This window comes from Oryzias latipes, chromosome 16 (assembly GCF_053564925.1).
Source record: "Oryzias latipes strain Hd-rR chromosome 16, Olatipes_Hd-rR_3.1".
Classification (NCBI taxonomy): Eukaryota; Metazoa; Chordata; class Actinopteri; order Beloniformes; family Adrianichthyidae; genus Oryzias; species Oryzias latipes.
In genome coordinates this window covers 23,866,004-23,879,097 of record NC_136252.1, presented here as the reverse complement: position 1 = coordinate 23,879,097, position 13,094 = coordinate 23,866,004, and the positions used below count along the sequence as shown (strand labels likewise).

General features: G+C 41.3%; 1 protein-coding gene across 2 annotated transcripts in view; it reads right to left on the bottom strand.

The window, feature by feature from the left end:
• Positions 1-12,968, bottom strand: part of LOC101173334 (nectin-2) — a 79,612-nt gene extending 66,644 nt beyond the window's left edge. Inside the window, exon 1 of one of the 2 annotated variants that reach the window (XM_011485485.4) lies at positions 12,473-12,968. In XM_011485485.4, coding sequence (XP_011483787.2) covers positions 12,473-12,563 — 91 coding nt within the window. In that variant the 5' untranslated portion in view covers positions 12,564-12,968. The remainder of the gene's footprint in view (positions 1-12,472) is intronic. The other variant, XM_011485486.4, reaches the window with a different exon arrangement.
• Between the last annotated feature and the right edge of the window lie 126 nt (positions 12,969-13,094).

Genomic DNA, 13,094 nt, shown 5'->3' with positions numbered 1-13,094 from the left:
ACTTGACAGTAGTTCCTCCCACACACAACAGAAACATCTAGTCTATGAACACATTTTTGGACAAGCATTGAGCATCAAATTTGACGCGCTTAGAAAAAGAGGCAGCAGACATGAATTTGACACGTGAATAGAGTTCAGTGTGACCACAGCATTACGCCGGGCTTGGAAGACTTGTTCAGAAGCATCACACCTTTCTCCCAAAAGTGTGACTTACACTTTAGCATCACTTGAATATGATTTTTCTTATTTTTTTGCATTTTTGGCTGCTGGGACTTGTACTCCAAAGCAACTTGTAGTCCGAAAAATGTGGTATTTACCTTTACCATAAGGTCAAAGAGTTTTTAGGTTGAATTTGATGAGAGTGTTGCTTTGATCCATGCCTAGATACATTTTTATTTAGATCTATTGGACTGAATTTGACAATAAATAAAAACTAATTTGTACAGTGGTCCCCTGACTTCTTCACCCTCCTGAGGTGAGGTTAATTTCTGACAAACTCAGCTCCTCAACAAGACTGTGACCATTTACTTCAAGCGGCAGGTTCTTTGACATCTCAGGCTGCAAGCCTCACTGCGCTGACCTGTATTCAGTGATATGAAATGCAACACACATGGCAGCTGCACTGCAGGACTCCAGCTCCAATACACACACTAACCAACTCTCAGGAAAATAGAGTTAAATAGAAATGCAAAGATGAGATTTTTTTCCCCATCTAGGTATGGCTGTCATGTCTATATTCCTAAAAGGATTTCCCAAAAAACGGGCATTTCATCTCTATGAGCAGCTCTCGAAAGGGATGAAATACAATCTTAATGAATGAATAATTAATCACATCTTACAAAACGTGTGTACTCTACTGAAATGAAATAAAAGCGCCACTCTGAAATCAAACTAGGTCCAGAATTTTAACGGAAAACCATTCTAATATTGAATGTAATCGGTCTGGTTTTGCTGCGATATCCTAGCCAATATTGTTTTATTTTAAGGCTAATTAACCCCGGTGGCAGAAATAATTACTTCTCCACTCATTATCATTGACAAGAGAATGCAATACCAAGATTGCACAAGTCCTAAAATCAACTAAAAAGGACGGCTGACATTAACCTTTATAACTCTGCTCCAGGATCTGATGTCTTCTCCAAACGTGTGGAGGAGACAAAGTGACTATAAGCATTAGAGGAGCATGGAAGGACTCCTTCCTACACTCTGCATATTAATTTCTCTAATGCAGCTCTGCTGGGCTTGTCACATGTTGACACTGCATAATTATGTCATCTTCAAGGGACGCGCTTTTTAAAGGGCATACACGCAAAGTCTCAGACTGCTTCTGTCAATGGAGATGTTTGAAAATGTCAATACTCGTCTAAGGAAAGCTTTACTTTTAGCTGGCTGAGACCTTTAAGTTACACTATGGATATAATGATAGATCTGAAAGGACAAGTACGAGGCCTGCAAGGTATCTTTATAAAGAGGGCGAGTCTTCCACAGAAGGGCCTTTTTGCAATAATGAACCAGCCAATTCTGTAAGTATTATCCTGAGTGACAAGAGCGTCAATCAAACGCCCAGATCTTTCCACCCATGGCCTCCCGCCATCCATCAATCCATAGCGACAGCCTTCCAACCATCTCTGTGAGTAAATAAACAACGGTACGAGGAAGAGAGGAAGTGAAAATTGAAATAGAGCAATGGGAAACTCTGACATGCACGAGAAGCCGGGCTCAAGCAGGAAAAGGAAAAGTCTGGACCAAAGAAGGGACTCAAATAAGGGGGGAACAGAGGCACGAAACAAACTTAGTAGGCAGAGGCGATGGAACTACTTTTATATATGAAAGACACATGTATAAGGAATGAGGAATGGAGAAACAGAAAGGGAATGCCAATGCAAAACAGTGGAGAAACAAAAGGGAATAAAGCAAAAGAATTTAAGAATAGGTTGAGAAGGTCAATAACCCATGTAAGATGCAAGCAAAGCAGTGTCAGAAGTTAAGAATGCAATAAGGAAGAAACAAGAGAAAGTTGGTTGGTAGGGCCTGGGGGACTTCCATTTATAAACCAGAACAATTGAGAACACTTGTGTTTGTCTACCCCCCTCATCAACTTTCCTGAGGCTGTATCTATTTAAATGTGTGTTTAAACGGCGACTGCTACTGTTCTAATCACGACTGGCATCGCAGCACATTCCCCCTCTGCCATTCGCCCCCCTTGTACCTTCCCTCCAGCAATCAGCCTCCTTCTGCAACTCTGCACACACACACTTGTACATTCACCCTGCATGACTGTGCCGTGCTGGAGAAAAAAAATTCATGAATCAGTGGTGCACGAATCAGCCGCGAGGTTCTTTCATCTTATAGGGGAAGCGTGGATAGAGGGGTAATGGACAGGAGGGTTGGGTTAAATTGTTACTGTTTTTTTAAGCATTAGAGGAAAAAAAAAGAAGGAAATTCAAGAGATGACTGTAGGGAAACCCGAGGGTGCAAGCAAGTACACACCCTAGAGGGTCTTGATGACATGTAAGGAGAGAAGATACTTCCCCTCCCATCTCTTTGGTTCCCTTCAGGCTCTTCCAAAAGAAGTCGAGACAAAGCTGAAACAACAGGCGGCCAAGTCGGAAGCATTCCATAGTTTTGCTGCACACTTGAATGCAAACATATGGTGCATCAAGGGAATGCTGCACACTTTGTTTAAAAAAAAAAAAAAATTTTTTTTTAGGGGAGCCAAACCTGTGCTACAAAAAAAAAAGTTCCATCTAGCCACACACACACAAACAGAAAAAAGCTCCTCCATCAACATCCATTTCAGGAGACTCTCCCCAATCATCTCTAGTTACAAAGCCACTTTCCCTCCAGGGTCACCTCTCAAAGACGGGTCTGTCCATTCATACAGGTGTGGTGCACGGCTGGAAGGGTGGAAAGAGGCGGGGGACAATAGCTGGCCTTTGCAAAGGCCTTCTGCAATTCACCTGATTTCAAGGGAATTGGGAGGTTGGGGTCTGCAACAGGGAGGAGGAGGAAGGAGGGTCTTTAAACAAGACAGAGAACAATAGTATCTCTGTTTTCAGTAAAAAAAAAAAAAAAAGCCCCCAAAAAAACAAGTGTATCATTCTGTCCAGCAGCAGCCAGCTGACTGCCTGGACTAAAACAACACCTCAAGGTTGCCATTGGTAAACAAAAGTCTTTTTGAGCGCATTTATCTGTCCATCACTGTTCGTGCATTGTTAGTTGGACAAAAGAGGCAGTAAACACCTCAGGATTTGAGAGTTTTTTTTCCCAGATTTGTACTTGATTGGAACAAAAATAAAAAAATCCTATGTCTAATCCAATGATGAAAACAGAGTTCAAACTGAGTAACATTAAGGATAGCAAAGTTTGGATGGTTCTAGAAAGATTTTCCTGTATTATGCCCTGTCACATGTGGGAATATTGAAATTCAGATGAACAGTTGCTGACACAACATGCCCTTAAGCACACACAACTGATGCAAACTCCCAAATATCCTGATAAAAAAATAAAAAACTTTTACAAACGGATAACACATTTACTGACCATCCACTTTTTTTTTTATTTAAAAAGGGGTCTGCATGCACACATTCAAATAAAGATGGACACAGAAAAAACATAAAAAAATTAATTCTGTCAGAATTACATGAAAGTTGCTGCCACAGAATGAAGCCAAATCCTCTTTTTTTTTACATTTGAGCACTAAAGTGTTTTCTCTGTGCTGTATGCCACATGGGAAGATGAATTTGAATGCCATGTAAAGCAAAATACTGTGATGATATGTTGGATAATTGATTCAAGCCTGTTGGAAAGAAGAGTAACCCATTATATGAACACAATGGTGTTAGTGAGTCAAGCAGTGTATGTGATAGTCTTATTTACATAGAATTATTTCCAAAGAGGAGTCACAACACACGTGTTTTCCCCTTTTTCATTTTTCAATATGCAGCACAGAGAATTTTGCATTTCTTCAGCTTTTTCCCGGTTCCATGACGCCCTAATTCAGGGCTCTTGTGATCATAGGCACAGTGCTACCAAAATGTACCAGCACTCAATTTCTGTAATTTTTTGTATGCTCCTCATGTTTGTATGAAAAAAAAAAATTTACCCTTCATAATGGTGCTAAACTCGTAAACAACTCTTTGTGGAGAGACTTCTTCACTGCTAAAATGCATCCCGTACAGAAGAGCTCAAATTAAAATATAAAGTTCAGGATGTCATACTTATTTTTCTGGTGATTCATTCAAAAACCAGCTCTGCTAAATCTAGTGATGCTTAGAGTCAGATTCAAGAAAATATTGAACTTCAGACCGTTTTTATGCAAAAGGAGAAAACCTGAATAGGAGAGCTGCAGCTGTGACCTTAAATATAAATTTCACAATAAAAGCTTCAACTTTTAGCTTTTGATATGTGATTTAGTGGCATTTCTGTAAAAGTTCCAACTTCGTTTCTAAGAGAAAAAACAACTCCTCTGAGTATTTCCCAGATGCAAGTCATTTAAAAGTTCACAAAACAATACATGTTTCTGTGAAAAGCAGTAAAAAAAAAGAAGGTATTTTTCTTTTTAGGTAAAGATCAATTTTCCTTTTTAAAGAAAATTTGGAAGCTTGCTGTATGCTTATGTGAACTAAAATGTTCACATAACTAAAATGTTGTTGACAAGTGGTCTGAAGTTAAAACATCAATATCGTGTTAAAAATCACACATCACAGCCGAGCCTTCATTGTATTGTTGGCGTGCCTCATGGTTCGGGATGATTCAACTGATTACCTTCTTCTGTCCATTGAGATTAACGGTGCTTTTTCTAGCGTTGAGAGGCAGTGCTCGTTTGACTGGTGACTGTATCTGGACGATTTTCAGCTTGACCGGTGATCAGCAGGTCAAGCTCTTTTCTTTTTTTTCCCTCAATGCTTAAGTGAACTCATGCAAAGAGACAAAACCTGCCACACATGCAAACATACTTCCAATGGGAGCTGCGAGTCAGGAAACGTATATTTCCCCAATATGTGCGATAAGTAATGCAAAAAAAGGCAAAGGGAAAAAATACCAACATTTAAATGAATTTCAACAAGGGCAAGGGGTAAAAAGCCTGCAAAGCAAACAACTTCCACTGTTTGTTTTTTTTTGCATCAGCACCAAATAAAAACAAAGGTTCTTTTGTGGCAAAGACTAAATTCTATTTCAACTTCAAAAAACAACAGTTATCAGGAGTTACTTGTGTCAACATCATGGTTTTAGGAAAAACATGACATTTGTTGAAAGCCGATCTTAAGCTGGAATCTGTTATGAACAACATCTACAGGAAATGCTGCTTTTTAGCTTGATTTCATTTTTATTTAAATTCATTCCCCTTTAATGACCAGCATTATTTTTTTTATTTTATCACAGACGACCAAAAGAGGAGGAAATGTAACCTCTGATGGCTCAGAGAAAATATTAAAAAATTTTAAGTTATCATTTATCCTCCCTTGATTGTTCCATACACGCTCAAATACTCACTGAGGACCCTTGATATGTGAAGATGTTAAGCATACACAGTAAATGTAAGACTTGTTATTGATTCATGCATTTAAAATAAGTCAATTTTAGCCATGATTATCCACCTTTTTTACAAAAAAATTTCAATCCAAAAAGGCAGACATAAATGTAAGAAATATTCTGCATAAACTGCTATGCACCCTGGTAATGTGAGAATTTTAAAAAGATCTTTGTTTGAAGTCAAATGACAAGTCATCATGACTGAACAATAAATTCTGAATTTCTTTCGCATCTTTAGACCATCAATCCAAAAGAAAACATCCAAGCAGACCCCGTCAGGTAGACATTTCAGACAAATTGCGCATTTTGTGGTAGAAGCACAAAATTTGGCATGGATGTATCTTTGGACCCCCTCTTTCAGAAAAGTACAAGAAAAGTTCAAAAATGGAAGCCATTTGTAAAGATGGCGACCGCCGAACATACACTCAATTATTACAAAAATATTCAATGCCTATTTGCCCCAGTTTCAACAAAATGGGGAAGGGATCCTAAGGTACAACCATGCTAAATTTGATGCGTGTACCACAAAATGCACGATTACTTTAATAACCAGCTCCACTATCACAAATCTCAGTAAAACTGATTCTTCTCATGCATCACCACCATCTATTATTTTTACACAGCAAATAAAAGCATCAGATTCAATTTCGTTTCACTTTCCGTAGAAGGTGGCCTTTAGGGAACAAAGACGGAGGACAAGCTCACAAGAAAAGGGAAAAAGACTGATGTTTGGAAGAAGCAGAAACAGAAATTCCCACTGGGAAATTACAAATGTCTTCAAGGAGACTGGGGGCTGTTGAAAAAGTATTAATAGCCCTGAGACAAGAGGAGCAAATGAGTGTAGGGGAGCAAATGCAGTTTGAATGCTCCAAAAGACAAATCCTGGGGCTGATAGACAGAAGACGGGAATTGGGAATTCAGCATTAGGACAATGAAAGGTGAAAAGCTGCAGGAAATGCAAATGGGCTTAAAAAGACAGAGAAAGGTAACAGACATTCCAGTCACAGAGGGGAATTAAATAAAAAGTGAAAAAGGAGTTAAAAGGAGAGGAGATATAGTAAACCCCAGCAGATTACTTAGCAAATTGATCAATTATGAGGACAACTACAGAGGAGGAAGTTGGTGCAAGAGAGGAGTCTATAAAAACGATGAAAGGATGAATTAAAATGAAGAAGTGGAAGCAAAGACATAAAATGTGACGGAGTAGAGTGGCAGAGGGGAACAAGTGGCCCATTAGCGAGCGGGCAATCAGCTGAGCAGATGAGACAAATCACTTGAATGAAGAAGGACCTGCTCTCCCCAAGGAGGCACACCAAACAAACCCTGGCACGCCATGTTGACAAAACACCGAGCTGATAACTGAATAAACCTGCTGCCTCCGTTTGACCTTAATGTGCTATTGAGGTTTTAAATGCGCCTGCCATTTAGTGGGCTCTGGGGAGTAATGACGACTCGGCAGCTTATTTAATCAGCTTTACAAGAAGTTTCCAAACCTTCAAGTGACACACAACCCATCAGCTGCATTGAAGTTACAAAACAACACAGCTTGTGAAACACAGGGACACTCCCCCACATGCCGTCAGAATCATTAAAACCGGTTGTACTAGAAGTTGCGTAATTATCTATTTCTGGGACATCATCAGCAGGATAGAGAAACATTTACAGAAAATAGGTGTGGAACTTTACACTCCTGTTCTGGGCAAGTTAAAAAAACTGTAATCTAAAGGAATAGAAATATGGTTCTCGATCCAGCTTACATAGCCCTGACAAGACCTGTCAAACCAAATTCAATTTCCTTCTGTAGCCGACCCGTCCACTACCCCAGATAAATGCGAATTGGATATGACCTTGTCAAAGTCACATGTGATGAAGATGCAGCAAACGTGTTTGTGTGTACGTGTGGAGCTGGGCAAAGGTGCACCGCCCCGGCAGCATGAAGGAGGGACACGTGTGAGGAGAGCCGCTGGAGGTGTTATAATGAAAGAAAGAAAAAACACGTCAGGATCCCACAAACCGACAGAAAGAGGAGAGATTGGCCGAGGCGGACAGGAAGAAGACAGACGTTAGGGGCTGCCCTGCTAACCGAGACAGCCCTAAATGTTTTCAATATCACATAAGGGTACTGCATCATCCACCATTCAATACATGATCGATAACAAACTGCCAGCCACCTCACAAACTACATCTCTATACGTTAAGGTGACTGCCAATGTGCAGACGTGTGTGAGAGTGTGTTCAGAGACATGGCAAGGAGGATGCTGTCAAGGCCCCCAAGCTTATGGCTGCAAAGAAATTTACTTAATACACTCTGTGTTTGCGTGCGTGCGTGCGTACGTGCGTGCGCTTGTGGGGGTAAAGAAGAATGTGACAAATAAGGAGAATAGGGAAGAGTGACATAAGAAAGGTGAAGGCCAGATAACAATATCATAAAAAGAAAGTTTGTTTCCATCAATCTTTTGCTGTTTACACTGAAAGGCTGTTTGGCAATAAAATATGTGCTTAATGATTTAATAGAGACAAAAATGGAAAAGAGGAAGATGCGACAAAATTACAAATGAGCTGATAGATTCACTCCCCCTTGCAGTTTTCTAAAACCTCCTTCAGTCTCTGCCAAGAAACTGCAGAGAGAAATTTGTAAATGTTGACATCCTCAACCCCCCCACTCCCTGTTCCACCTTCCATGTTTCTTCCCTGTGATTTTACTACAGAGGGGTCACAGAGACAGCCGTCTCCCGAGTCCAGTTAATTATGAGGATTCTAGTTTATAGAATTTGGCTTCCTTTCAATGGATCTTCAGTTGGAATTACCGCTCATTCTCCACACTCGCTGAGCAGGAATGGCTTTGACCTGCATCTCCCTAAATTCCATCTGGGGTTAGTTAGGAACATGGAGATAGGAAAACGCAAACTTGGCAGACGGTTTCTTGTCTAATGGTGTGGAAATGTCTGCGAGAGTGAAAACTAAAGCCGGCCTTGTGCATTACAGCAATGCAAGATAAGCCCTGGCTGGGTCCTTCAGCAACAGCACAGTCTTAAAACTCTCCATTATCTACAAACATGTGGGTGGTTAGAGTAGATTATGAAACGGCCTCTTGCGGTCAACTTTTATTAGTCTGTAAGTGCACAGATTTGATGTAGATTCCTCATTTAACGCAACACGTCTGCCAAGAGAGGCATCGACCCCAGCACAGATTTTGGAAACCCATCAGCCGCCCCCCCCCATTCATTTTAATAATGTTTGGCTTTCTTTCTAAAAGGAGGATTTTTGCTGATTTTCCTTTGTATCAGATAGGACAGACTCCAGCAGTCTGAAATCCCTGGGAGCCAAAGGCAAACAACCCTGAGGGGGGGCATTAAGTTTGAACCCAACACAGGTTCACTCTGCATGTAAAAGGCAGGAGGGCAAAGAGGGAGGGGTTTGTGATAAGGAAACAGATCCATCGCAGGGTCACTGACTCTACCATGCTTTCAGAGACAAAATAAAAGCTTTAGTTTACAAAAAGTTCACCTTTATGAACACATTTTGACAAGAATGTCATACAGTCTGAAGAAGATAGAGTTCCTAACATTGACTTGCGAACATGAATGTAGTTATTTATTATCAGACCTCCTCCCCACTATTGGAATGTCGGCTGACTTACAGTGCAGTCTCGGGTTACTGGCCCACCAGCTGCATCTGCAAGTTTGTGTGTGCACAATTATGTTTCTGGACAAAAAACGTGGCCTTGAATAGAACAATATGCATCGACTCGTGCTTATTGACCACTCCCTTTTCACATCCATCAACCAATAAATAACCGCAAAGTTAACATCCAACTGGGTTTGTGTGCGTCTAATGAAGTCTATAGATCAATGCAATTTGAGGCTTGGAATAATCTTGCGACGCTACGTCAAAAAAACAATGAGGTTCTCCTGCACAAACGTCCAACACTTTAATTAAAAAGCTGTCCATCAATGGGGTGCCACTAAACTGCGACTCCTTTTTAAACGTATAAACCTGGAGAGAAAAATGCTAAAAGTGTTGGCCATCAATACTCGTGTGATATTTTGACAATTCCAAGTTAAATGGTCCACATTTACACCAGATGGACACCTAATGTTTCCTTGACACTCCTGTCTCCAGTACTAAGAAATTTTACGGCACTTCTATGTCCAGAATAAAAGATTTAATAGTGATCATGAGGGAAAAGTATAATGTTATTGTCGTTTTAACAGCAGAGACCCTCGAGTACCTGACAGTGTGTGCGTAAAAGCGAGCAACCCAGCTCAAATGACTCTTTCCTACGCATTTCCGACCTTTTCAAAATCCTTCTGACATTTACAGGGCAGACGCAAAGGGGTGAGGAAAGCTCATTTACATAATGATAGGGTCCAACCATGACAGCCATTAACACAAAAAAGCAAACCAATACCAAGACCTCTGCTCCTCCGAGACTAATGAGGTACTTGGGTAGCTTTTTTTTTTTTTTTAAATACTTCTGACATAAAAAAATAAACTTTTCTCATGATCCATCAATTAGATTCTCTAATGAACAGATTGTGGCACTTATTCTGTTGTGATGATGAATGGTCCCGGGCTTGGCAGGACTACACAGTTTGCACCATGTGGAGGAAAACAGTTAGACTTAATAGCTGGAGCTATTGCATACAAAAGACTGCCAAAACAAACGTCATTTTAGAGTTTTTAGGTGTATAAGTCAGGAATGTATGTGTGGGAGGATGGGGTTGTTGTTTTTTTAAACCAAGAAAAAGAAAAACTATTTTAGCAATGGGAATACACTCCACAGTAATGGTGACAGACTAGGGTGAGGTCACATGTGGTTTATTTTCCCCGTCTGTGTTGTGAGTGGTTTCTGTCATAAACGCAGCAACCTTGAGTCTAAAGACATGGGGGGGGGGGGGGGGGGGGGGTTCTAAATGACCCTATGACTACTGTCAAACAAAAGCAGCAGGCAGAGACCAGGAATGACAGAATTATTTAAAAAAGAAAATAGACGTGAACAAGGTCTCTATGTGCTAAACAGCGTTGATGGGGGAGGGAGCTGCAGTTGGCGGGAGAGAAGGAGGTTTGAATGGGTGGGTGAGAGGTGGGGAGTTGCCCGTCTTAATCAAGTTTCTGCCTGTAGAGTTTTCCCAGAAAATCCCAGACAAACTGCTAAAAGGCCACCGATTCTTCCCTTTTGAATGCATGCAGGGGGGGGGGGAAGAAAATGGTCCCCTTGCATACATTGAGGTCCACAGGGGATAAAATAAATGGTTTATTTGTGTGCAGATAAGGAAGTAACCCCCCCCCCAGCCCCAACTCTGGCATGTCCACCGGTCTCTCAGGCAGCCACCCCCTGCACACATGCAGTCTACTCAGCCATAAAGACAATGCTGCTCAGCGTCACAGCCCCCCGTACTCCCACCCTTCCTCCAATAAGAACATCTCCATGGTAATGGGCCAAGCCTTTCTGACCCATATCCGCCGTCTCCTCATACCCCTGAGGGTAGGGGATCGGGGAAGGAATTATAGTGCAATATCATGTCTTAAACTTGCAGCCCACCTGCCAGCATTGATTAGAGTAGGGGACACAGAGATATTACATGCACCAACCGTAATTAAAGACTGAAACTCCAGTATTGCCATAATAAAAACCTGAGTGTTGTGAGAATTAGAAAAAGAAAGGACACAAAAAATGGAAAGAAAAAAAAAGTATAAAGTTTTAGTTCCAGTTTTTGCATTTGAACATTTACATAAAAAGTTTAAAAAAAAAACAAAAAAAAAGGATTCAGAGGATTTCTTACATGAAAACATGTTTTTCAAAGTCATATCTGGGTCTTTCATTTATCTTTCCAAATAAATATGCAAAAACTTGCATCCACCCCTCCACCCCCCTTAACAGTATATATCATTAACTTTTTAATAAAACTGGACAAAACAGACATTTAAAATGAGAAATGTGCAACCTCAAAGAAAGAAAAAAAAGACAACATAATCAACCACATTGTTATCCACTGTTGGAAAAATAAGTAGTGTGGCTGTGCCAGGACGTTAGATCTAGCCCTACATTCTTGCCCCAATTATAGCACAAAACAAATAGCTGGCCTGGAGAGGCAAAGCAGGGAAAACTAACTGCTTACATGCCACACACATACAACAGGATGGTTTACTGCATTCCTTTCACCTTTTTTTTTTTTTTACTTCATCCTTTTTGATGGAACAGGGTGCTTTTAGGGCACTTCATGTTACCTGAGCTCAACTAAGTAGGAAAAAGAAAATACGTGAATAATTAATGCAATAGCCAAAGAGAAGGAGTGGCCTGTCTCTTTAAATTAATGGTCACTAATTTACAGTGGAGGCTCTAAAACTAAGTGGAACATTATGATCCATAAATAAATCCAATACATACAACTGTTTTAGTCAATAAACAAAAGTTAAAGCTTCTTAAATGATTGTAAATAACAATCCAAAGTCCTCCCCTTATGATGGGAGAGACTGATCTAGAAGGAGGAGGTAGTTTCTGTATTGGCAGTAGGTATCTCAGTCAGAATACACCTGTCGCAGAAAGCCACACCTTAGTTGCTGAAACCAAAGATGGCGTTGAGTCACACCGAAACTTGGGTAAATGAGCGCAGTCCTACTCCCAGCAGCGCTCCCACGGAACCGGAACAACATTACACAAGCCAGATTAAGCAGCTCACCTGACGAATAATTAAACTGAAACTCGGAAAATTAACGAAACGGTTTTCCCAATTAAAGAAAAACAGAATGTCGAAGGGGGGGGGGGGGGCAAGAGAAATCACCTGACGGATTTTCCCTCGCCACCCCGACAGGTGATCATAACAAGCTTTTAAATTGGCGTCGTCTTGTATTTTCAAAGGTTGTCAAAGACTCTCTAAAGATACATTCCTTTTGGTAAAAGACGCTGAAGTTTAATGAAGTGAGGGCTTCTTACCGTGCTGGGTGAGTATCGACGCAACAAAGCAGAGGAGTCCGATCATTTTTGTGCTTTCAGGCCAATTTTGAGCGTCATGATGTCTCGCCATTATGTTCCAGGCGCGCAGTCTCCCCCGATATGAGGTGAAAAAGAGCCGAAGCCTTCAGGTGAAACTCAGTGTAGAGACGTACTCTAATGAAGAAGAGGAGATGGAAAAAACTTGTTTGACAACTGGATGATGGTCGAGGAATCCAGCTGATCTTGTTGTTTGAAGAGTCCCTTTCTGCGCCCTTAAGGCGGAATTAGTCAAATGCAAGCGCTCCTGAATGCGTCCTGGCGGCGCACAGGTGAATATTCCCACAGTCGGTGCTCAGGATGGACAGAGCGGCTGCCGTGGTCTGTTCTCCAACAACTAGTTGTGTGAGTGAGAGCGCAGCGGAGCGGCGCGCTACTGGGTGATGTCACCAGGCGGAGAGGCGTTCACACTCCCGCGTCCCAAAAACCAATTAGGACCGGGGAGTTGGAGGGGGAGGAGGGGAATGAGGAGGAGGTGCGGGAGCAGGAGGACAACTTGTTGGAATCGCCTAAGTCTTTTCTGTTTGCGCAAAACGCGCACCTGGACTGCGCGGCTCAGGAGCTG